We start from the raw sequence: 24,470 nt of genomic DNA on the forward strand, positions 1-24,470 counted from the left end.
GCGGTAAGCAATTTATTGAAAAACATTGAATCAATCGAACAAACTAAATTATATTCGAGATATTTGGTCAGTTTTAGTCAAGAATAGTTCCTAGAATACGAAATTAACATCAAAGAGTCTCGGCTTATATCCATCTTAGCTCTCAATATTGAATAAATGCACTAAAGTACCTACTCATATGAAAATATTCTTCAAACTTCACGCTTTTAAACACAAATATAGAAAGTGTGGTATCGTTCGAAAGGTAATTGAATAGCCTTTAATTTAAACTGTATGGTAGGACCTTAATGTTGACACTGTTGTGCAGGAGAGACGCTGTACCCGTTAAAAAATAGTTTTTCAAAAATATTTCAAAAAGTTGCCGTCCACTTTCCGACCACTTGCCCTGATTTATGATCAGTGGACATCGACTAACATTTATCTACAATAAAATTTGAGTTACATTACATTTTTAATTAGCCATCGTTGAAGCCCACCGTGTATACCGTCGTAATCTTTAAAAATAATTCAGTAAAGAGGAAGTCTGATTTCGAAAATATTGTCGGGGATGGAAAAGGATACACTTTAGGCGATAGATACAACAGCACGAAAAGTGGTCGCCAGCTTCTTGCGTTGCATTTTGTTTTTGTTTTTAGTCGTCCAGCTACCTCAAATTGTCGACTCAGTTAATAGCTTTATTCGTTTAGCAGATTTCTAGTGTTTCTAGTGCACCTAAAAATAGCTGCGCTTTTACTGTATGAAACAGATGTTTGAACCTTTTATAGCTGGGGCAAGAATATCACAGCTTCAATGCTCATGAATAATAATTTCTTTATGTGAGGATAGTAACTACCATTTTTTTCTACTTTATTAATAGCCATCTCGTTTAAAACAGCAGCATAAGGTGCTGTTGATATATGTATTCACTGCTGTGAAAATGTGCAGTTCTTTGTTCATGAATAATGGCATTATAAAGGATAGCTGGCTTTTGTTATTACATTAGAGTCCGAGTCCAGTTATCACGTTGTATGTAAAAGTGCAACTAATCAAATTTCATAGCATAGCAAAAAAAAAAAAAATTATTTCATAAACTCATTGGTGTAATGGGTGTCTCTATTGACGATGATATGGGAAGATTTTTGTTTTTTACTTCTTCATTTTCTACCTGAGAGTTATTGGGTGGAGTTATTGGCCACGAACTTACGTAAAATTTTCCAATTAATATAAAATGTAGATTGATATAATAAAAGCGGACGATATTATGTTTAGTGTCTTTTAATTCAACGAGTACATGTCGGTGTTGGGCAGAATGATGAACGAAAATGTACCAAATCCTCGTTATTTTCCCTCTTTTATTTAAATTTGGTATTCACCTCGTACAATTTCTGTATTGCACTGTTTATCATTGGAAAATTTAATCAAAATTCTTAATCAACATTAATCTATGCTACAAACAGAATCTTTACGATGTGAGTGAAAATGTGGTGTGTATGTACATTTGAATTTTGCTTTTAGTTTCCATGTGGCATTTTATCTTTTACCTAGCACGAAAATAATGAGAATAAGACACGGATGTTTGGTGACTCTCTTACACAATATTTTCAGCAATATCATCCCCGGACTTAAGTAATGTTAAAAATTGTATCGAAAATTGAATGGAAACATTATGAGAACGTGCTAAATTTCGCAAATTTGTTGAAGCAGCAGAGGCAGCGATAGATACAAACAGTTTGCTGTCCTCTCATGGTGTCTACTTTTTTAATTTTTTTTCACGAATCTTTCTTATTAATGCCGTCACAAGTATGTTTCGAAACATATGGAAAGTGTTTCGGTGAGGTCTAGAATTTCCTAGCGAGAAATTTTGAGAACAATTAGTTTGTGCCAAAAGCACCTAGTATGGTACAGCTGAATTTTTTTTATAAAAATAATTTTTGACTGTTAAAAATTTGAATTTTGTATGAAATGTCAATATTTTTTTCGTTGTTATGTAGAATTTCCATACAAGCCTGTCTGTCAAAATTATTTTTATAAAAAAATTCAGCTGTAGTAGAATGTTACCTATGTCAATTTTAGTTCAGTTTTTACTCTAATCGCATGACTTTTTCACGCTGTACTTATCTTTATTAGTGTTCGTTAAAATCGCTATTAAAAGCTGTTAGGAGAATTAATTTGATATCGTCCAGCAATGTGTTAATATCACGACTCCACATTATTAACACTTTTATGCTCGATAATTTAAAACAAATTTCAGCAAAACTATCAAAAGACTATAACAATATGAGTAAAATATAAAGTTCATTAGATGTCACAGAGGAGAACCGTCTTTTGGTAACGAGCATCTGCATGTATAACTCTTTATTATAATTCCGAGTGCACAGCCTATGCAAATATCAATTACAAAAGAAATTTTCATCAAATAAAGACGACAATTTGAAATAAATTTTTTTATCGTCAAATACAGTAAGTAGAGAGGAACGGACATGAACTGTTTTTAATTGTGAAAATGTTATGAAATGTAAATAAAAATTTTTTTATTAGATTTGACGGTAGACATTAAAAGCTGTTTTTTAATAAAGTTTTGTCTATTTGAAATGCAGTCGTGCCTTCAAAATAATTTGCAATATATATATAACATCAGCTTAATAAGAATTATAATGCTCTTTTAGTGTTTCGAAATAAAAGACATATCACTTCTTTCCCGGACACGATTTTTTTTAATTTAATGCAAAAAATATATATGAGCATTGCAGAGTTATTGCAGTGTGGAAAGTTGGAGAAGGATTAAATTTTAGACATGAACAGAAAACTATGAAGTTAATCGTACATGTTTTTCGTATCATCAAACTTCCCGACCGAATTGTGTTCGCTTTTCAATATTCCTCCTAAACGGATATTCAAACATCGAACAGACGTGAAAACTATCAATTTTGATGTAATAGTAACTTGAATCATCAACACATTGGCTATTTAAAAAAAAAGAAGAAAAAAAATGAAAAATTGATTTAACATGTTTAAGATTGTTCAAGATAGTCAGTGCCTGAAACATGAAAAATAACACTATAACAATATAGCCAGTCCGGGCCTGCAACAACACGATCATTTTGACACATAATTTGTTAACAACCAGCCAGAATTTGTACCATAAATTCTAAAAATTCCGCTAAATTCCAATTTTTACCAACTTCCACTATTTGGCTACCTTTGGAACTGACTGAGAGATACACTAGATCTGTTCTTATTAACGAAATAGAGAATTCTTCTAATGAATTTTGAGAATTCGGAGAAATCAATTTTATCGTTAAAAGTAACACATTTTTGCATGCTTTAATGGTTTTACTTTTTCAAAAAAAGATTTTCGTTCAGAGAAATCATCAAAAAACGAATATTTTTGCGCACAAATGTAGGCTAAAACTTTGCCAAGGGGTGAGCGCTCTTAATGTATACATTTTTGGAAATTTTGAAAAGTTCTCGAAAGTTATTAGAAATTTAATTCTAATCTCTCAAAAACGAAATTTCCGGAATGTACACTTTTCGTGGTAGCAGTGTAACAATATTGCATGTTGGCATTAAACTGTGACCTTATGAGGTACTGATGTACACATGGGTCCAGCCTAGGAGGATATAGTCGATAGATACTTTTTATAATTATTTTACAAAAGTTTTCAATTTTATTGAGAAAAACTTTGAATGCAGCTCGGTGACAATAACACATTTAAGTGCCTAAAAAAGGCATTTATCACTACGTCATGGCATTAACTATTCTTAGGGAAAAGAAGCCTCGTAAGAAATATATGGAAAAAATGCAGGTGTATCAGATCTAAAAAAAACAAGAAAAAAGAAAATTGGCTTTCATTTTCCAATTTTTGTGGATATTTCACATTATAAGCTATTATTCCAGAGTGTAAATACTACTAATTCACTTTTGCACGAAATAGATGACGTCAATTACATTTACAAATCGTATACATAATAGTTCGTTCACAAGTTCAGCTGGTGACGTTAGTAATGTGTAACCTCAGTTGAAATTAAGTTCGACTTTTCAACTTCTGTGGCTTAAAGCGTCCGCAACACTTTCATATGTCCCTACCATACTATATTTTGAGTAGATGGAGATACATATTTTAAGGAGAATTGATTTTGCAGCATTGTAAATTTTTGCATGTAAAAAAAGAGGAAGAGTAATTAGTCTACAGGGCAAAGAAGAAACTTATCGATAATAAACTACTCTTGGTACTTGGCATTCTTTTCGAAGTGGGAAAAAAATACTGGAAGCTAGTATTCCAAAGATAAAAACTTTTATGGACATTTTATTAACTTTTCTTCTTCGGTATAAGTAGAGCGCACTTTCATTACATCCTTATACCACCGCTAATTCAGTTCCTTCATAACTATAACTATGTTTGCATCGTTTATCTTGCAAAACGAAACCAAAATTCCATTAGGAAACTACATATAACTGAATTATAAAATTAAAATACTCATTGACAACGGTGTAGTATATGTTGAGAATTGTATCTCATGAACATTCGCTGAATTACTGATCAAGATTGCCATTAAAATGAAAGACATCTAAGTGTACACTGGAACAGTGACACGAAAAAATATGTATGGAAAAGCCTCAGTTACAACTGTACGATCGATCAATAAAGACATTTTCCGGGGACAGCATCCCCAAGTCTCAGTGTTTAAATTGTAGTGAATTAGTAGAATTCCCAACAAGTGGCGCAGCCTGAAAACAACTATTTTGTATAAAATAGTAGAAGCTCCAAACAGTGAATTTTTGTGAATGAAAAAGAAAATTCTCGACGCGTTACTTAAAGAAAATGCGTCAGTATTATTGCAACCATCAGTGAATGGAAATCGGCTACGACCATAAATTTGAACTGAAAACAGAAGAAACGCAAAAAGCGCCGATGTCTAAGGAATAATTTGTTCATAACGCCGGAAAAGCTATCTGAGTGTCAATTTCAATAAAGTCCATTGGCAATGTGGGAAAGAAGAAATCGAGTTCTGTGCCGTACAATTGAAATCAATGCAGTGAATCAGGATTTTAGTGAAAAATGTACCTGGCATACCTTGTGTGACTACATCGGAAATCGTTCTCTAAGAGTGCTACAGAGATGAAAACAGTCTACCAGCCGCATGAAGATTGGTTGCATAAGTTTGTGTTTTGGAAAATCGTCTTTTTGATGAACCAACGCTGTTGGATTATGAAAAGTTTGCAGCGAGAATCTGCAAAAATCAAGTCACTAATTTGAACCTGCTACAAGCGAACGAGATGCTGCAAGGAGTAAACAGGAGGAAGCAATTCATTTTCGATCGGGTGAGTGACTTTATTGACATTAGTGAAAACGTAGCTCGGGTTGGATAGATGAATTAGATTAGGTGAGTGGTTCAGGTCGGTGAGTTCATACTCGAGGTCAGGGTTTTTTTCGGGAACCGTCTTTCTTCGTGGTTGATTGTCTTTCGAAGAAGGCTGTTGTTTTAGGTTCGTTTCAGAAAAATGGAAAATAGTTCAAACTTATTTTACAGCGGTTTTTTTTGTAATTTCTTTGTTGAGCTCATTCTTGTTCCGAAAAAATTGATTATGGATATCTGTAATTTAAGTGTGAACAAATTGGAAATTTTTCGAAACGGTGGCGGGTTTGAGTAAGGTGATGAGGTAGAAGTGCTGTGGTATGGACGGGTTTTCGGCTTCTCTTTGTGGCTGCAGTTTTCAATAGAGTCAGGTAGATAGAATGCTCTGGTGTAAGTGGACACTAGGAAATTGACTGTGTAGACGATTACGAACGATCGAAAATGGAATTACTCAAGCGATGTGAGTGGAAAACTGGGCAACAGGAACGATAATGAAAAAAAACAGAAGAGCGAGAGTAGTTGTGAGCGACGACTAGTATACACATACAGCGATGTAAGCGGCAACTTAATAAGGTTCAGAATTCATTGAGGAACTCCAGAAAGACAGCAAAATGAAAGTTTGACAGCATTACAAAACGATTCGTCTGGTCAACGTTTGGTAGAGAGTAGAGGTAAGATATTTACTGGGGATGTGGCCGGAGTCAGCTCAACGGAGTGTGGATTGGCCACAGGCAGTAAATATTCTTTCAAGAAGCCTTGAAATTTATCATAACAGATCGAACATTGAGAACGGCAACAGAATTGAATAAAAAGGGCTAGAATCAACAGTACTGATAATGAAATCAAAAGCCTAAAGAGATGTGGCCAAAGATAATTAAGCGTGAAAAACGGGTGCTTAAGAACGAGAATTTGATTCGGCAACATCACCCGCCAGAAGTTGATTCACAAACCAGCAGTTGGAAATGATTCGGGGCATGCGAATCAAATCAAGTGAATGTGGTAAAACGATTTATTGGGTGGCGTTATCTAATATGCAGAACAAACACCAAAACCAACAAACAGCATAATTACTCTTCCCTTTCCCATAGATCGCGTGAAGCGAAAGTTGAGATAAAATGCTGTTTCGAAAGCAATGATATTGGACGGTGGGAGCGAGTGAGTCAGCGAGAACCCAAGATGCTTTGTCCAATATTGATTTAGTCAGTAGCAGACTGACTATGACTGCATGCAGGAATTTCCAACTTTCACAAATTGATGATTATCTTAAACGCGGTGCAGCAGTTCTTGTTGAGAAGAGTGTTGCCAACAAGTGAAAGTAAACGCCTCTGTTTCGGAGAATTTATGCGTTAGAAATTGATTCGCGAACTAGCACGGAACAATCTAATTTGGTTGAGGAAAGCTGACAAATATCCAAGAAAAATTGGCAAGCTATTTTGTAGCAAAAGTTGGACTTGCCAACTAGTCTGTTGATCGTGATTTGACTTCAACTTCAAAGTGAGCTAGGGTGCAAGTGTACACAAATCGTTTTCATAAGTCGTGGCATTACGGAAAAAGTCTAACAGAAGGCCTAAGATACCTCAAACGTAGTTTGGTCGATGGCAGCATGCAATGGTGGAATTTTGGAAGGTGGGAGCAAGTCAGCAACAAAGACGATTTGGAAAAGAAGAGCTGTCAGCGAACTGGTAGTCAGCAAAAAATATTGGATGGTGCGAGCGAGAAGACAGCAGAAAATTATTCGTAGCGAACGAATATACAGGAAATACGGACTCCGTTTGAGAAAATGTTGGAAGCGATAAAGAATGCAAATCAATTCAGCAAAATGAAAGTTAGTATATTGGCCACCAATGGATGTTAGGACCTTTAGAAATAGAAAGGCAGACGATGTTAGAACAGTCGAAGTCAGTGACCCACGTTAAACCTTGATTAATAACAGTCAATGATGGAGTGGCAATAGTAATTTATTGTCTGGAGATTCCGATACAAAAGTAGGGGTGAGATTTACTGGGGATGTGGCCAGAGTCAGCTCACCGGAGTGTGGATTGGGCACAGGCAGTATTTTCTCAAGAAACCTTGAAATTGGTCGAAATTCTCTTCCCCAACGCTTGGATGGTAACTTTGTCAGCTGTACTACAATGAAAGAAAGAAGAATTCGACATTCCATAGGTCTCCATAATGACAGGTCTCAAGACAATAGTATGAGTTAACAGCGAGCTAATGGTGTAGCGAACCACAGATGAGAAAAGAAGGTCAAAGCAAATCAGTGGCATGTTAATGGTAACGGAAAACGATACAAGAGATATATGAAGTCGTATCGAATGACTGATAATGGTAAAGGCAACAACGAAAGTCTCTACACAAATCGTGGGGCTCAACAGAGCATAACGTGCTATATGTCAACTGGTCAACCTGGCGTGGAAGAAACGTCAGTTAATGAGACAATTGTTAATGCAAACGGCAGCAACATCGAAGTGGTTTCTTCGCGTTTCGTAAAAAAAAAAAAAAGAGGAAGAGAAACACAACGACGAAATTGGTCAGTGGCGAACTGGCAACAGCGACGAAACTCCCCATCGAAATTGGTCAGTATCGAACTGGCAGTAAAACCGACATGAAGGCTCCATCAGAATAATTCGCAACGGTGTCGAGAAGAGGTCTCCATCAGAATTGGTCAGTGGCAGAATAACAACATGCAATAGAAATCAGAAAGAAATCGAGATTAGTTTGGTCAGTGCAGGACTGGCAGCATCCAATGAAGACAGAACCGTAGTGGTACCGACGATAACTGAACAATGTGGAAGTATGTTAAAGATACAAAGCAACCGTCGTCGGGTGGAACGACAATTTGGTTGACCTCAATAACAATGTTATGGAAGGTCAAGGTGGGAGTATGTTGAGAATTGTATCTCATGAACATTCGCTGAATTACTGATCAAGATTGCCATTAAAATGAAAGACATCTAAGTGTACACTGGAACAGTGACACGAAAAAATATGTATGGAAAAGCCTCAGTTACAACTGTACGATCGATCAATAAAGACATTTTCCGGGGACAGCATCCCCAAGTCTCAGTGTTTAAATTGTAGTGAATTAGTAGAATTCCCAACAGTATAAGTCTGCACAGCGTATTATTTATACACAGTCAATAGACATTAAATTACTTGAGGTATGATGTGAAAAATATGCATTCCACTACCCGTACCTAAATATCTACCAATAGCCTACATTCATTGGATTTTTTTTCTCCCTCCGCGCTAGCATAAGGATAAATGCGTTGAAGAACATTTATTTGCACCAACTATTTATGCAGGGTATTATTGTGCCACACAACAAGTAAACAACATTCGCATTGCAAATAATCGTATTTTCTTTCTAGTCTCAACTCAATACCATTCAATGAAAGTTTTTATTTTCATACAGATTGCAATTTTATTTTTATTATTTCCCAAAAAAGCGAGAAAACAAATCGTTTGGTGGGTACTTTCGATATGTGATACACACAGATTTGCACAGAACTGAAATTGAATATACAAGTTATGTATACGCAAAACTTGTCACCCAATATATAATACAATTTGATAGTCGCATGCAAAAGGTGTGTCTTAATAAGTTTGCATTTTAGTTTGTTACATAATGCGGTTAACCTTTCAGAAACGGCAAGAGTATCTCCACATTTCGATTTAATCGGCTACTTCTTTTGTTTAAAGTAGAAGTCTAGCGTGTCATACAAAAATCTAGTACTTCTTTCATTATGCTAAGTTAGAAGTTTACCCACATAACGATGATTAAAATAGTGATTTTTGTCCTACACTCTGTACTCTGTCCAAACGATCTGCGTAACCTGTGTATGTAAGACCTTGGAGACAACCGACCAATCAACGAATAAGTTGGAAGAAGTAAGTCTCCACGTTCATGTGTCGTACCTTTGTTTACCCCACAACTAGTGAGTAAGTTTAATTACGCGACGCTACTTTTTTCACTTCAGACCGTAACGTTGGGAACGTATGGTGCAATTTGATGCGACGTCTACCTCCATACGAAATTCTATACCTTTTGCGTACGTTAACCTAGTGTGATACGTACACCTAGTAAAAATGGTAAGATGCGCACTGACGCAATTACTAAAGCCAGTGCGAGGACGTAAAAAAACGTTAAGAAATTGTTTTAGCTTGAGAAAATTACACTTTTCCAACACTCGATATAACCTGCTGTGCAAATAAATCTTTCAGAGTCTGAAACCTTTTCATTTGCATTCCACTTTCAATGACAAACATTCAACATTCGGGATATTCTTCGTTAATTTGCTAACAATTCTTTACATGTAACCGGATACGTATATAATTAACAAACAAACACCGTGCGAGTATCGAGTATGATCCAGTCACATTGTTATCTGAAATTGCGATGAAGGTAGAAAAATTGCACTGTAAATGCAAAGGAGTTTAGTGAAAAGTGGTATTGGCAAACCGGATGTTTTCACTGGCGTTCAATGTGTAATGAAATAGAAGTGAAAATAAAATTTAATTACAAATTTGTTGTTGGCATTGTGTGTGTTTGAATATTCTATTTGAAACGTAAATGATTGGTTTAAGAAGCTCTTTACAATGAAATTTTTTTTTTTTTGCTGTATCGGAGGAGAAATAGAATTCCTTTCCTTTCGTCCACGATGGCGACACACAAATGTCGCTCCTTCGAGAGTTAATCCAGATATCGTCGAAATGAATTTTTCCAACTCCTACTCAGTGTGAATTTATTTCCATCTTGCATTTTCTCATGGTGTACGCAGGTAGGAAGAAAGAGAATTTTTTTTTTGTGGTGTAATATTGCAATCATAGCTTTCTTACCAGAGTATATGTTTTGTGCAGTCATCTGATAAAATGTCACACAGAAACGTTTTAATGTAAAATAATTTATTTTTTCATGAACGATTCATTTTCTCAATAAAAACGACAAAATGTATATCGAGCAAAATAGTTTTTAGCAAACGGAAGTGTGACGTACCTACTTGTAGTGACGATGTATGTGTAAACTAACAAAAACCCGTTCTTACCATAAGTTGTATTTTTACTAAAAGCAAATGACTTCCGGATGCCTTTTTTGACAGAAGTTGATGTACGTTTCCTCCTTTAACATCAGTCACTGTAAACGCTTCACCTGGATCCATAGTAGCATGGGGATCGATCTTGAAATGAAATATTGCTGGTTTTATTCGAAAAGTTCTGCTGGAGAATCAACCAGGGACTATTTTTGAGAAATTTTAGCGAAATTTTTAAGAAATTTGAGAAATCTTTGAGAAATTTGAGAAATCTTTGAGATATTTGAGAAATTATAATTAATTATGTGATGGAGTAAAATATTAACACAATGCGCAGGAAAGTGTAGGCTTTGTAGTACACGTAGGGTAAAGTGAAATCCAAAATTTTTCCTGATTAGGATGTGAATGAAAATATTGTTGAAAAGCGTAGCTGTTTAGTTGATATGAGAGTTTATTCGGTATATTTGTACTTACTGTTAATGTCTCTGAAACAGGGTTTTAAGGATAAGGAATAGTCTAATCATCACTGAGCATATACTGTGCCAATTCAAGTGTACAACAGGAAGCTATTGAAATACAGGTCTGGAATAATTCTTGAATGCAATCCGTGATGAACGAAATTTCTTTTAAAATTGCTCGAAATCTGTATGAATTTTCTTATAGCAAACTCCCTCGCAAACTCCATTGATCTTTAGCTCATCTACTAATTGTACGAATTCATACACTGACAAAAGAGTTTTCAGATTATTACCTGTGACAGATAATCTTTCCCCAGGTAATGTAATTTCTCATACAAAAACAGCATTACCTGTCACAAATGTGATTTTTATATGAAAAATTACATTACCTGGGGACGGAACTGTCAACTTTTTTCTCAGTGTAGCAATATAATATGTTCTAAGAAAAGTTTAATATATTTCGAGATATTTTGGTTTGAAGTTTGTAAGTCCCGGGACGAGGGCATTGATTGCTAAATTATATATATTTGCAGATGTAGACATTAGTTTCGCGGTTAGTAACTGGGCCGTATGTTGTAGGATGACTCTTAAATAAGGTTCGGAACAGGTTACTTTTAGTCAAAAAATTAAGAATTTAGGTTCTTTTGCGACCGCTATTTATTACACACAATTTTTGCTTAGTTCATTAGCTACAATCTGACGATACTAAATCCTGTGAATCCAGCTATGAAGTGGCATATAGTTTTAGATGACATTTTATAGCTGGATTTAGTATAGTCAGATTGCAGCTAATGAACTAAGCAAAAATTGTGTGTAAAAAATAGCGGTCGCAAAAGATCCTAAAGGCGGATACAAATTACCATCTAGTGTCAGTTGAGAAATTCGTATTCTCATTTCATGCGAAATATGCAAAATCGCACATCGGTTCGGTATCTTGTGCGTCATGTGTTATACACATCTAACTATCGTATCGTTCAATAGCGTCGTATTTTTTGGTGCAAAATTGGTGAATTTTCAACATAAATTCCCTTCAGCTGGTTTTCAGCTGATCCACACAAACCATCACAACTGTTTATAAGTCTTTATAGGGTTTTGAGAATTTTGAGAGTTTTAAAAGAAATTTGAGAATTTTGAGAATCTTTAGAGAATGTGATTTATCAAAATAGTCCCTGAAATCAACACAAGAAGTGAAAAGCAGTTTAAGCATGAGTGGTAGGTACTCTAAATTGAGTACTGATACTCTACAAAAGTAAAACACTGTCAAAACTTTTTCACGTAAAATAGAGTATTTTCTGCAGCTGGCCACTACGATCACTCATGCTTGAAGTTCGTTGTGCGGTGGGACGAAAATAGCTACCACTTTACCAACATCGGCATCAAACTTGTTGTAAAAATAACTACGTAAACATAACTACTATTGTCCATAGTGCGTCTAACAGTTTTTTTTTATTACCACCCACATCCACATAAATAAAGTGACTCGAAGTGCGCTATTGAGGAAAGTCAGGAAAGTCGTATGAAAAATGAATTAATAAAATTTCCTCATCCCTCTAAATGTTAAACAAACTTAAGGCTCGGCGCAGTTCAGATTCGGGTGATACGTCAATATAATTTGTAGTCGGCCTAATTGTCGTTGTACATATACTGAACTACTAGTTTTACGCGAAAGCTTGATTTGACAGGCTTTTTGTGCTACCAAGTTGAGTACTTCAAATAGAAGTTTTCTTTGAAGATTAAAAAATGTTTCGAGCAAATACGAAAAAAAAAACTCTATAGATACTGTATGCCACTGTGGTAATTATAGGACCAATTCCCGCATCATCCAATCCATCTCTACCATTTCACGGAAATTCTTCGAAATATTTAAGAGTTTCCATAACCATAATAATCGTCGAAGAATATTATCAATAAAGCTATACATATTTGGAATACTCGGTATTTTTTAATACAACGGTGTGTGCAAAAAAGAAGGATATACCGGCAAATAAACGGTTTACCATAAATATACCCGATACCGTCCGTGTCACTTTCACAGCAATCTAAATACATAATTTTCCTTTCTGCTTTTTTTACCCTATCAAATTAAGGCGACATCTTTCCACCTCTTAAAATAGAAACAAAATTGTATGCAACACTACTTTAGAGTATATATACAACTTAACTGTCGACACAATTCACTTCCGGCAAGTTGTTTCGTAAATTGTTCAGTGTTGCAACAATTTGATCTTGAAAACCATAAACATTTTGTATGTGCAAACACCACCAGCACAGAAGATTTCGTCGACTATTCACGAAGAGATGATTTATTATTAGGTAGTAGTTGGCGGATGTGTTTTTGGTAACAATAATTTTCCCTTTCTGCATCCTAATTAATATGCAACATGCAGTCGAAAATGTACAACAACAACAACGCCGAAAAAAAACTCATTTTTTTCTCTATTTGTTTTTCTGCTTTACTTATTTCTCTCCGCAGATAATGTAATTTTATCAAATTATCATTATAATTTCATACCAATTATTATTATTACAATTTTAATATGATTTTAAATACACTTGATTTCGAATTTAGATTTTACCTGCATATAATATTCGCCACGAAATTAATAATAATAATTCCTTTGTACTTAACTGTAATCTGTAAATATCATTTCCATTTATAAAGTTACAGTTTGTTATAACAAGCTATACCAATCCACAATTGAATTTGTTGTTATGCTTCGGATGCTTCTGGCTGTTGTGTTGTTATATACAGTTTCTGTTGAATCACTGTAATTGGCAAAGTTCGTCCTGGAGAGAATTCCATAATTATATCCTTTAATTTTCATAAAGCTGTCATTTGCTATTTTGAAAATTAGATTTGCTCCATAGGTATAACAAGGTATGTATGACAAGAATATTCAAATATAAACACAATAAATGGGAGTATTTATTTTAAAGTGAATAATAATAATTGGAATTGATATTCATATTTTATTTACTGATGATGATTCTCTTCTTTCCCTACACATAGCTCTGTTGTGTCGTTGTGTGTCGATGAAAACTTATAACGAATAAAATGTGCAATTATTTCACCGGATGGCTCAATCCATGGGCAATAACACTTCAGCAGATCTCAGGTTGCCGATTAGTACAATTTTTGATTATTTTACGAGCCTTCACATCTCGTTGCCTAAAATCCGCTTCATTCATTTACGACATTATAGGTGAGGAAAATAAGAAGTTACAGTTACAATTCTCCTTATTCAATCCAAATGCATTACACCATTGTTACGATATTTATAATCGCATGCGGATTGAATAGGGAGAATTGGACTGTATTCGTTGAAGATGTGACTTGTTTACAAGACTGTAGAAGATTTTTCGTGCTGAAAAGTTAACTGATGCACTTAAGAAAATAGTACAGTATGTACTAGTTTGAAGATCGTTACGAGTCTGTCGTTTGCAGCTCGAATCGTTGGCGAGTGGTTTCACCTGAATATTTATTTATTTATAACGTTTTTTGCCACAGAGAGGCATCTAAAGTTTGAAAATTTTGCATATTATGATGCTGCGTTTTTTAACGCTGCTGCTATTGACGAAAAACGCTTCAGGGGGCCTCAAGCGATAGTTGTTGATGTATTGTTTGTTCTACAAATGTCTACAAGAGTTTAGTAAGTTAACAGCGGAAATTAAAGTTGATGGTTAAAGAAAAAATAACAATAACAATAATTTGATCGCATATAGTGCACGGCGTATAGTGAGATATTGAGTTAATTCGTCCTTCTTTATATTTTTGTCTAGGTATTTAGGCTGATTTTAGAGGATCGGAAATGGATCCATTCAGAAATCAGAAAAACTGTAGTTACTCAAAGTTACCAAAAAACTTGAAGTTAGTAATTACCAAAAGAAATAATCCTTTATTGAGATCAAAGCAATGAGACGCGTCGCAGGCGAAATTTTTCATGTTATTTTACTCGTCCATTGATTGTATTGATCCTGATTTATAGGAGGTTAATGAGATGTTCGAAGTCCATCTTTAGGAAAGGACATTGCAGGGTTAGCATGTAAAAATGCCCCCAACGGTACTAAAGCCTACGATACATCATTCGAAAGGTCTGGCCTGGAACTACTTTTAGTGGAGTATGAAACTCTAAAATGAAGTTATTGACGAAATTGATAGAAATAAATGAAAAACAAAATTCACATTTTCGTCAATAACTCCACTATAACTCCATTTTGGAGTTTCATACTCCACTAAAAGTAGTTCTAGGCCAAGACCTTAAGAATGATGTATCATAGGCTTTAGTTCCGTTGGGGGCATTTTTTACATGCTAACGCTGTTATGCCCTTTAGGAGATTTAGTAGATTTTAGCAGTATTTTTTTAATTTTAGGAGATTTTTGAAGGTGTGTGAGGCCTGACCCTGCGTGCATCGAACTTTTTCCTTGTATTGGAGTTTTTCACACAATCCGGCAGTATTAGACTTTCATTGATTCACACTAGAATACGCAGCGTTTTTTGCCATTTTTAAAATCGGAACGGTCGAAATAATCGGTAAGCGTTAAAAACGTTACCGACAATTTTTGGCATTTGGAGTGGCGCTTCATGTTACGAAAACCGATCGTAACTGAGTTCATTGAGTTTCTATTCGTCAACAAAAGAACTTGTGCCTCCGAGGCAGTCGTATATTCTAAAATTGTTTATAAGTGTATAATCGTATTTAAAAACATTGTCCCCAGCAATTTGTTTTGTGTGACATCTGAAAAAGAAATCTGTTTTGCGTGACATCTGAAAAACAAACATAACGAAAGCAATATGGGAAAGGCTGACGATGAGCCTCCATTAACAAATCGCGTGGTCGAAGGATCACATCAAAAGTTTCCTATAAAAATAGCGAAAATTGCTGCACACGTTGAAAATGGAAGTACACCATCAAACGATGATTTTCAATATAAAGAGAAAATGTTTCGGCCGATAAGCGGATTTAACATAAAAGGTGATTTTTAGTCATAAGAATTTTAGGTTAGACTGTCTAAATAACGGGATTCCTCTTGTACATTCAGATTTGCGAAATGTGGCTGGCATCCACTTCGGCTTTTTGATATTGGACGAAACAAACGAAAACGAAGAAAAGAAAACGGCTCTGTGGCTTGCACTCACGTCAAATTTCGAACTCAATTATTGTCACCATAGAGATTTTGGTGTAGTCGTCAGACGCTTTATTCGTGAGTTCTTTATCGTCGCCAAAAAAAATCTATTCGACGAAAATGAGGACATCGACAGTGGAATCGATGAAGACTATAGCAATAGTGTTACAGCATTCTCGTCCACCGTTGAAAATTTGTACAAACATCTTGAAGCGGCACATGCGGTTGATGACGTTTCGGGACTTTATACGGACGAGTACATTCAACATGCTTCGTTGATGGTGACTTTAAAACCGTATCAAGTCAAAACTGTTAAGTGGATGTTGAGCCGTGAACGTGTGCCGAAATACCACACGAACGGTTTCGTCGAAATTAAGAGACGTTCGATTGGGTCCGAAGACGAATCGACCAGATTTTTCTACAATCCAAAAACATGTAATTTGACAACAGATCCGGACATCGTTAGACCGGTTCTGATTCCAACCGGCGGAATATTAGCCGAAGAAATGGGAATGGGGAAAACGATTGAAATTTTGGATTTGATATTACTCCATCCACGACGACTCGATAAACGTCAATTCTCTGATCCTCCAATTGCAAAGGCGATCGAAAGACCGGTAACTAAGGCTGATCTGAAATGTCTATGTGTTCAAACCAGAATAGTAGATTCAATCCGGTGTACAAAATGCTCGAAAGTGCAGCATCGAAAATGTGTTGATCATCAAGATTCAGAAATCACGCCAGACGCCAGTTACATATGTCCCTGTTGCTGGGAGAATGAAGAGCTAATCCCAGCCAAAACAACTTTAATTGTGTCGCCGCAATCCATCAAAATGCAATGGAAAACTGAAATTGACAAACGAATTCAGGCTGGAACGATGTCGGTAAGTTTATCATAACTGTAGGACTTTCTACTATCTTCTAATGAATGAATACAACGAAAGTGATGCCAAGACTGCATTCGCCACTGTTGAAGTGACCTTACTTTTCTAACTTCTTCCCATTTCACAGGCATTCGTATACGTTGGGTCTAAATCCTGCAAATGGATAAGTCCCGCGAAATTGGCAAGCTATGATGTCATTTTAACCGACTACGAAACACTCCGAAGTGAATTCGATTTCACTGGACGCAACTCCTCGACACGCGTACTTCGAAACAGTTCCACCACCATCAAACGTAAATCTCCACTTTTGCGCATGAATTTCTGGCGCGTCTGCTTGGACGAATCTCAAATGGTAAGCGACATGCGTACGAAGCACTCAATTCTCATATCCGACCTGTCGGCCGTTCACCGCTGGGCTGTCACGGGAACGCCGATCCAAACAACGTTGGATGATCTGTTTGGATTAGTGTCTTTCATCGACTACTCGCCATACAATAAAATTGGACGATGGCATGAAATTGTGCAGCAATTGAATGTGCTGGCGAATTTCGAACCGATTGTGTCTGTACTTCAGCCGATTATGCGACGCACCTGCAAGACCGACAGTATTATGGCTGAAATGGATGTGCCGAAACAAAGACAGGAGGTGCATATGATTGAAATCTCATCGCTGGATCGGCATCATTACAACGAAGAGCGCTTGAAATGTAGTAAAGAACTCAATAAACTGATAAAAGCATACCACGTCAGTACTCGATTGACGACATTAAGTCCATATGCTTTGGAACAGGTAAGTCGTTTCATTTATACGATTTTCAGTTACTTCGCTGGTCGAAATGTGATATCAGTGACCACATTTTCGACTCTTAAGCTTAAGCAGACCAGCTACCTGATGCTACTGATGTTCCTGTAACGCAAATTTTAAATTCTAATTCGTTTCCCCTTTGATTACTAATTGATTCTTCTCTCAATTGCTGAGTAACACTGCGATTTTTGTGCAATTTTGTTTGTTTGACGTTCAATATCTTTCAGTTGATGGAACCTGTACGGACATTACGTCGTCTTTGTTCGATTATTCATGTGACGGACAAACAAGGCAACACAATTGTGATGAGACCGCAACAGATGTTAAATCATTTGATCAACACTAACGTTTCGGGTGCTAAATTTGAACTGGCATCAATTTTGTCTAAATTGAAGTGTTTCGTCGCGTTAGGCACAGGCAATCATAAGAGACGTGATAACGTGGCTGGTATGGCATCGGAAACGTGTCAAAATTTGTTGAACTGGTCCAAGGACTATCAAAACGAGCCGACTATGTACGTGGGCTACTACAGGCCATTCAACCGATGAAACGTTTTTAATTTCCTTTTAATTTACCTTCAGGATTGAATCGTTGCTGCAGATTCAGGTAACCCAATTCTTCGCTTTGGTGAAGAGACAAAATACTTCAAGCAATATAGACTTGGCGTCACTCGAAAAGAACTTCTATGGCAGTCAACTGGAAGCGATCATCCATTTCAAAGCAGATCGCCAAAAAGATGTCGGCAAATTGAGAGATTCCGAAGCTTATTTCCAAAGCAATTGCCACAAATGGGCTCACGCCATACTGACTGGTCAGAAGTCGGATTTACAATTGTTTTGTCAAATAAAAAGCCGAACAAACGCAGCGTACGAGAATGTTACGTAAGTACAATCGGAAAATATTTGTTTGCGGAGGCGAAATTACATATTGTAATCGGGAAAGGGTGTGGAGGAGATTTTCCGGGAAACGGAATTTTACTTTGTTTTGATTGAAATTTTACCTTTCAACGTTGTAATCCGATTATGATTCGTACGTACGTCGTTTAAAATGGATATTTTTTTTTAATGAAAGAATCGAACAGTGAAAATTGTAATTTACGCTCGGAGCAGTTCAATATGTTCGATCCGTTAAAGGAGCATCCATAAAGGACGTACACACGAGAACGGGAAAGTGTTCAGAAAATTGTCTCAAGTTTGAGGAATGGGAAACGACCTTTCTGGATGGCCCTCAATTCATGGGATGGGGATCGGAAAGGTCATACTACCGAATGAATTAAAATTTTAGTTTATTAACAAATCCCAACAGTGGCATCGTCGCATCAAATGCTAGTGTTTTGAATACTTTGGCCGGATGGTCCCAAAATCTGCTGGTTCAGCGTAAAATTTTCAAACAATCATTTGCTCAGTTGGATAATCTTGTGAGCGCGCTCGAGTCTACTTCCGATAAGGAGAAGCTGGCTGCAGAACTTTTTGCTATCCTTTCAAAAGAAGCTACAATTTGCCATTTGAAAGACACTTTGGATATTTCACTGAATGGTTGGACAAACGATGATGATGAAGAAGAAGTTGATGAACCGCCAACGGTTGGTGTTTAGACACTTGTGGGTTTTTAATCGATCGTCTAACTCGAAAATTTTTCTTTCAGAAAAGAGCACGAATTATCGATTCGAATTCGTATGGTCCAACAGCATCAGTAAGTTTGTTTTGCAATGACCTAGCTATGTGTTCCGGCGTTTTAAAATCAATTTTATTCCTCAGAAAAAAGCAAAAACAGAATGTACTCTCTGTTCAATATGGAAACAACTTGAGCGGTACGGTTCATTCATCAGCGACAATGCGCATAAAATGACCAACAAAGCGGCACGGGGTGGTGAAAATATTAATCCGTCTTTCCAAGAATTCATATTGAAAGGTAGACTAATAACGTAGACCCCATTCCGAATTTCTGTGTTCGTCTAAATTTTCCAATTTCATTTCGCTAGTGATTTTACAAAGCAACGAATATTTGGGCAACATAAATACCAAAGTTGGCATCGATTTGTTGACTGCTCTGGAAAATTTCCGATTTGAATTCCACGTATGAGTGACACTATGATAAAGCGACAAAAGTAGTAGCGGTAACGTTTCTTTTGCTTTCCAGGCATACAAAAATCTGTTGACTTCAATCAGACAGAATGTCAATTCTTTCCTCCGTGTTCAGAAAAACAGACCACCAAAGCCTACAGTCACTGTTGACGTAACAGCAATGGATTACTGGATGAAAAATATCGAATCCAGTAAAGAGACCTATTCTCGCTTGGTGCGTGTGAATCGCTATCTCAACTCTATGAAGGAAAATGTCGACATCGACGAATGCTCCATCTGTATGACACCAATTGTGCAGGTAAAAATGTGAGATTTCAGATAGTGAAATTGCTATTGTCGATCCAATTAAATTCAAAACTTAATGTTTTACTGCAGTGCGTTTCGTTTCAATGCGGGCATCAGTGTTGTGATGAATGTTTCGCACAACTCCGTCACACCATTTTCCGGAATTTTGAGTGTCCGTTCTGTCGTCGAATGCAACGATCGGATACGTAAGTCAGTTCGATCGAAGCCTGGAATTTACTTTTAAATTTTCATAAAATTTCAACAGCGTACGTCACTTTACAGTGGACACGGGTGAAAAGTTCACTGATTCATCGACTAAAATCGAACACATCGTCCGTGAAGTTCACAAATTGAAACAGTCGGATCCGAAAGTGAAAATTTTACTGTTCTCGCAGTGGGCTGACGTTCTCTATACGTTGAAAAATGAATTGCTGAGCAATGACATCGCCAGTCGAAATATGATGAACACAAGCAAATCATTTCAAAAAATGCTCGAAGAGTTCAAGGTAAACACGGGCTGTTTTCTCAGTTAGCATCGAAACCGGCAATTTGTGTAAATGGAATCCGTTCTTAATTTTGCAGGATCCGCAGAAAAACATTACGTGTCTGTTGATGCCGTATAAATATGGATCGAAAGGACTCAATCTGATTGAAGCGACTCACGTTTTTCTGGTTGAGCCGATTCTCAATCGAGGCGAGGAACTCCAAACGTTAGGCCGGGTCCACCGAATCGGCCAACAAAGGTACATTTGGGCGGTCGTTTTTGATTGACGGCTCAAACGCTAATCCAATTTTTTTTAAATTGTTTTCAGAGAGACTGTAGTTCATCGTTTCATCACCAAGAATACCATCGAAGAGACAATCTTCAAAGTGATGTCCACCGAAGCTGCAGGACTTTTGGCATCCGATAATTGTACAATCAAAACGTTATTGGATTTGTTTGTTGATACCGACTCCGAGGCGTCGACCGCCTAATTAACGCAATCATATTACTCTGATCTCTATGCGTCACAGTCGTACGTTCAGAAGTTTGTTTTATTTTTGTAGCGAGAAGTTTTCTTTATCTGAATATATTTCGGTTTTTTGTTGAGTCATTTGGTTGCATTTTATTGTACTTTTACATAAAATTCGAATTAAAGCTGCGTAGCTCTAGCATGCTAAATAGTAATTCTAAGGAGCTACAAATCTTCTCTTAGATGAAGTATAAATTTCGAGTCTAGTCTCAGATTTGAAACACCCACGTCAGATTGGACGATTTACTAAGAAAGTCAAATATAGCTGCAATTGATGGTTCATTAGAAAATGGATTATATTTTTAAAAAGTATGGAAAATTGCTTGTCTACGTTGCTGAACATCTCGTATAATCTATGTAGATAGCAGTCCCTCTTCCGGCAAAATCATTCAAACGTTTTGATTACGCTTGTTAGCGAAATTATTGCTGTTATTTCCTCTAGATGCTCTAGATATACGAAAAATTCATTTCCATTTCATGTCAAAAGTTTTCCATAATTTTTATCAGATTAACAGAGCGGGGACATAGAAACATTTATGAAACAAAAATTGAAACAAGTTGTTTGGACTACCTACTTTATATTGTGTTGTCATTGAAAGACTTGATCAGATATATTTTTTACTGCACCGTTCGCAAATGTCGTGAATGAAAGCCGCATTGAAATTTCAGTATTGGAACGAGAATAACGCACAAAAATTGTTTTTTTTATGCTTTGCACAGTGAATTTTTGGGTAAATTAATTGTTCAATATGACTTTACGTGTTTATCGCTCAGAAACAGCCATTTATCGATCTGACAATCTTGCAGAAAAGATACATTTATGTGACTGTTTCGTCAAGTTTCATTCGTTAGGAAATTGATAAACTTTCAGTAGTAAAATTATGAGTCTACAGTAATGGGCATAGTGGAGACTTGAGAACAATCCACGCCAGTAGTGCGGCAACAGCTTACGCCAGATTGAGCTTTTCTCTCCTTTGTTCAAATATGTCAGTTTTTTGATTTGATGATTTTGTATGAGACTGAAAACTAAAAGTGTGATATTTCTGTTAGAAAAACCGTTTACTTCTATTTTTTTTGGTCCAGAATGTTTAAAAAAGTGATTAGAATCGAGTGACAATAGCAGTTTGTGTAAAATTATTTTTTTGATTTTATTATTCTGCTAATGCTATTCGATTCTTATCACTTTTTTAAAAATTTTGGACTAAAAAAATAGAAGTAAACGGCTTTCCTAACAGAAATATCACACTTTTAGTTTTAATTCTCATTCAAAATCATCAAATCAAAAAACTGACATACATGAACAAAGGAGAGGAAACAGCTCAATATCTAGCTGTTGCCACCACTAATTGCGTGGATTGTAGATATTTGTTAACAACAGAACAAATTATAGAATTGGTACTTCTTTTGTAAAGTATTCCGATGCGAGGCGAATCAGCAAAATTCACATGTTATTTCGAGCTTTTAACTTTTTGTAAATTGTAAATTACAATTACAGTTCTAGTAGTATAAAGACTGTGTGTACTGAATTTGATTTACATTTTGTAACAATTTTTTTCCGAGCTACAATAAAACATTCATAGGATCATCCACGTATCTCTCATCTGTAAGATGTGCTTAAACAACTGTTTATGCAACTCAGCATCATAATGTTCGAAAATTGCAAACTTTAGATGCCTTTTTTTTGCATAAAGCATTGTTTGATTATCGGTGCAAAGTACTTTATTAGGCTCACAATGTGCATTGTGCCTTCGGCCTCGTGTCATCATTGCACGCACATCTAGAGCCTTATAAAGTATAAAAAAAATATTTTCACGAATTATCTCAAATTTTCACGAATTTCTCAAATTTTGTGAAAATTTGAGAAAATCACGAAAATTTGTGAAAATATTTTCGCGAATATAGGCACTGCTTTGCATTCGATGTCATAAATAACTATTATGGCTACATGAATGGTAACATGGTATGTCGGTTCTCGGTATGGTAAATCACACTTTACTCCTCGATCCGATAATAGTAGGTTACAGTGCATGCTGCGAAAATGATTCATTACATGAGGGAACAATTTTGAGATAAGAGCAACCTCACAAGTGTGTTGTTGAGCAACAAGCTTCGGTAACTGTTAGTTGAGACAAGTGTAGAGTTTACATATCCGAGCCGAAGGCAAGTACCTCGAAATTGTTTCCGAATTAAGGAATCATGCCAGCAGCATGTATTCTATTTTATTGCGTGCCCATGCGAAAATTGATTCTTACATATCAATTTGGCCCTGCGAAAATGATCGGTTACATGAGGTATATTTCTGTGACACTATCGACAGGTAAACTCTATTTTCGCGGGGTGCTCAGTCATTCACGGAAAACGAGTTTTCGTGGGGTGCAGCCAAATGAAGAAGAATGCATCATCTGAAATATTTTATGCCTGAAACCATTTTACGTGACACAGCATTTACAAGCTCTTTGCTCGTATGAAATATGCGTTTACATTGCCTATTCACGTAATGCTCAAAACAAACGAGGCATTGAAAACGTGTTTTGGTCCTAGTTTTCATTGACAGATGCAGCAATCGCGATTTTGAATAGAAAAAGTTCTAATTTCATTTGACAGTTTCGAAAATTTCGTCATGAAAAATAGGACCAAAACACGTTTTCAATGCCTCGTTTGTTTTGAGCATAAAGCACAATATGTACGTGGGTCGAAATTTTTATTTTGACGAGTGGAAACGTCCCAACTCGTCAAAATAAAAATTTGGACTCACGCACGTAATCTACTATTACAACATAGATAAACATTATTTATGTAAACTGAAGTGGTATAGATGTGACTATAGACCTAATGGTCAATGTAACGCTACGAATACACAAACCGAAGTGGAAACGGTATAATACGTTGCTAAGCCCGCCATTAAAAGTAGACCGAGAAACGGGGAAATGTTGCTACTTCGTCGTTATTTTCCGGGTACATCAACTAAAAACACTAAATGATTGACATACTGACAGCGAGGCTTTTTCGATGACAGACAGTGCAAAATATCAACTTTCTTTCAATTAAAAAAAAAATTCAAATATAATTTGTCAGTAAAAATCATGCAATCATAAACTGCATCGTCTATACTACACGTCTGGTAAACAATTTTATTTAAAAAAATATATTGTGCTTCGGCTATTGACATATATATTGCGCCATAGGTGAGAATTCAGTTAAGGTGGTGAAGGTATGAAAAAGTATTTCGAAATTAATGTTCCGCAGACACGTACACGGTGCTGCAATTAAAATCGACTGTGGTCTTCACGGTAATCATAACACAGTTGTAGTACAAAATTGTTAGACTTCGACCGTATCTCGAAATATTGAGTAGCTTGTTAAATTGTAAGTGGTGATACCATCAATGACCTCCCCTTCTCACCCATAACTTATCGAAAACAAAATCGTAAATTATCCATACTTATATC

The 24,470-nt window shown here is 36.1% G+C and overlaps 1 protein-coding gene and 1 long non-coding RNA gene across 2 annotated transcripts; both read left to right on the top strand.

The window, feature by feature from the left end:
• The first annotated feature begins 214 nt into the window (after positions 1-214).
• LOC119069905 lies at positions 215-21,485 on the top strand. Its single transcript, XR_005086429.1, has 3 exons — positions 215-479; positions 9,127-9,134; positions 21,473-21,485. It is a non-coding gene; the product is annotated as an uncharacterized LOC119069905 (long non-coding RNA).
• LOC119069892 (E3 ubiquitin-protein ligase SHPRH-like) lies at positions 15,423-21,096 on the top strand. The gene is made up of 15 exons (XM_037174091.1): positions 15,423-15,557; positions 15,610-15,799; positions 15,867-16,834; positions 16,962-17,624; positions 17,867-18,153; positions 18,221-18,520; positions 18,945-19,221; positions 19,284-19,331; positions 19,397-19,550; positions 19,621-19,715; positions 19,779-20,021; positions 20,099-20,214; positions 20,274-20,514; positions 20,591-20,751; positions 20,821-21,096. The coding sequence occupies exons 2-15, from the start codon at positions 15,619-15,621 to the stop codon at positions 20,981-20,983; spliced, it is 3,897 nt and encodes a 1,298-aa protein (XP_037029986.1). The 5' UTR covers positions 15,423-15,557; positions 15,610-15,618; the 3' UTR covers positions 20,984-21,096.
• Positions 21,486-24,470: the final 2,985 nt, after the last annotated feature.

This window comes from Bradysia coprophila, assembly GCF_014529535.1.
Source record: "Bradysia coprophila strain Holo2 chromosome X unlocalized genomic scaffold, BU_Bcop_v1 contig_416, whole genome shotgun sequence".
NCBI classification, from domain to species: Eukaryota; Metazoa; Arthropoda; class Insecta; order Diptera; family Sciaridae; genus Bradysia; species Bradysia coprophila.

Coding starts and splice junctions, on each gene's coding strand:
- LOC119069892 (XM_037174091.1), top strand. CDS start 15,619: ATGGGAAAGGCTGACGATGAGCCTCCATTAACAAATCGCGTGGTCGAA. Junction 19,332..19,396: donor CGTATGGTCCAACAGCATCA/GTAAGTTTGTTT, acceptor TTTATTCCTCAG/AAAAAAGCAAAAACAGAATG. Junction 19,551..19,620: donor CCAAGAATTCATATTGAAAG/GTAGACTAATAA, acceptor TCATTTCGCTAG/TGATTTTACAAAGCAACGAA.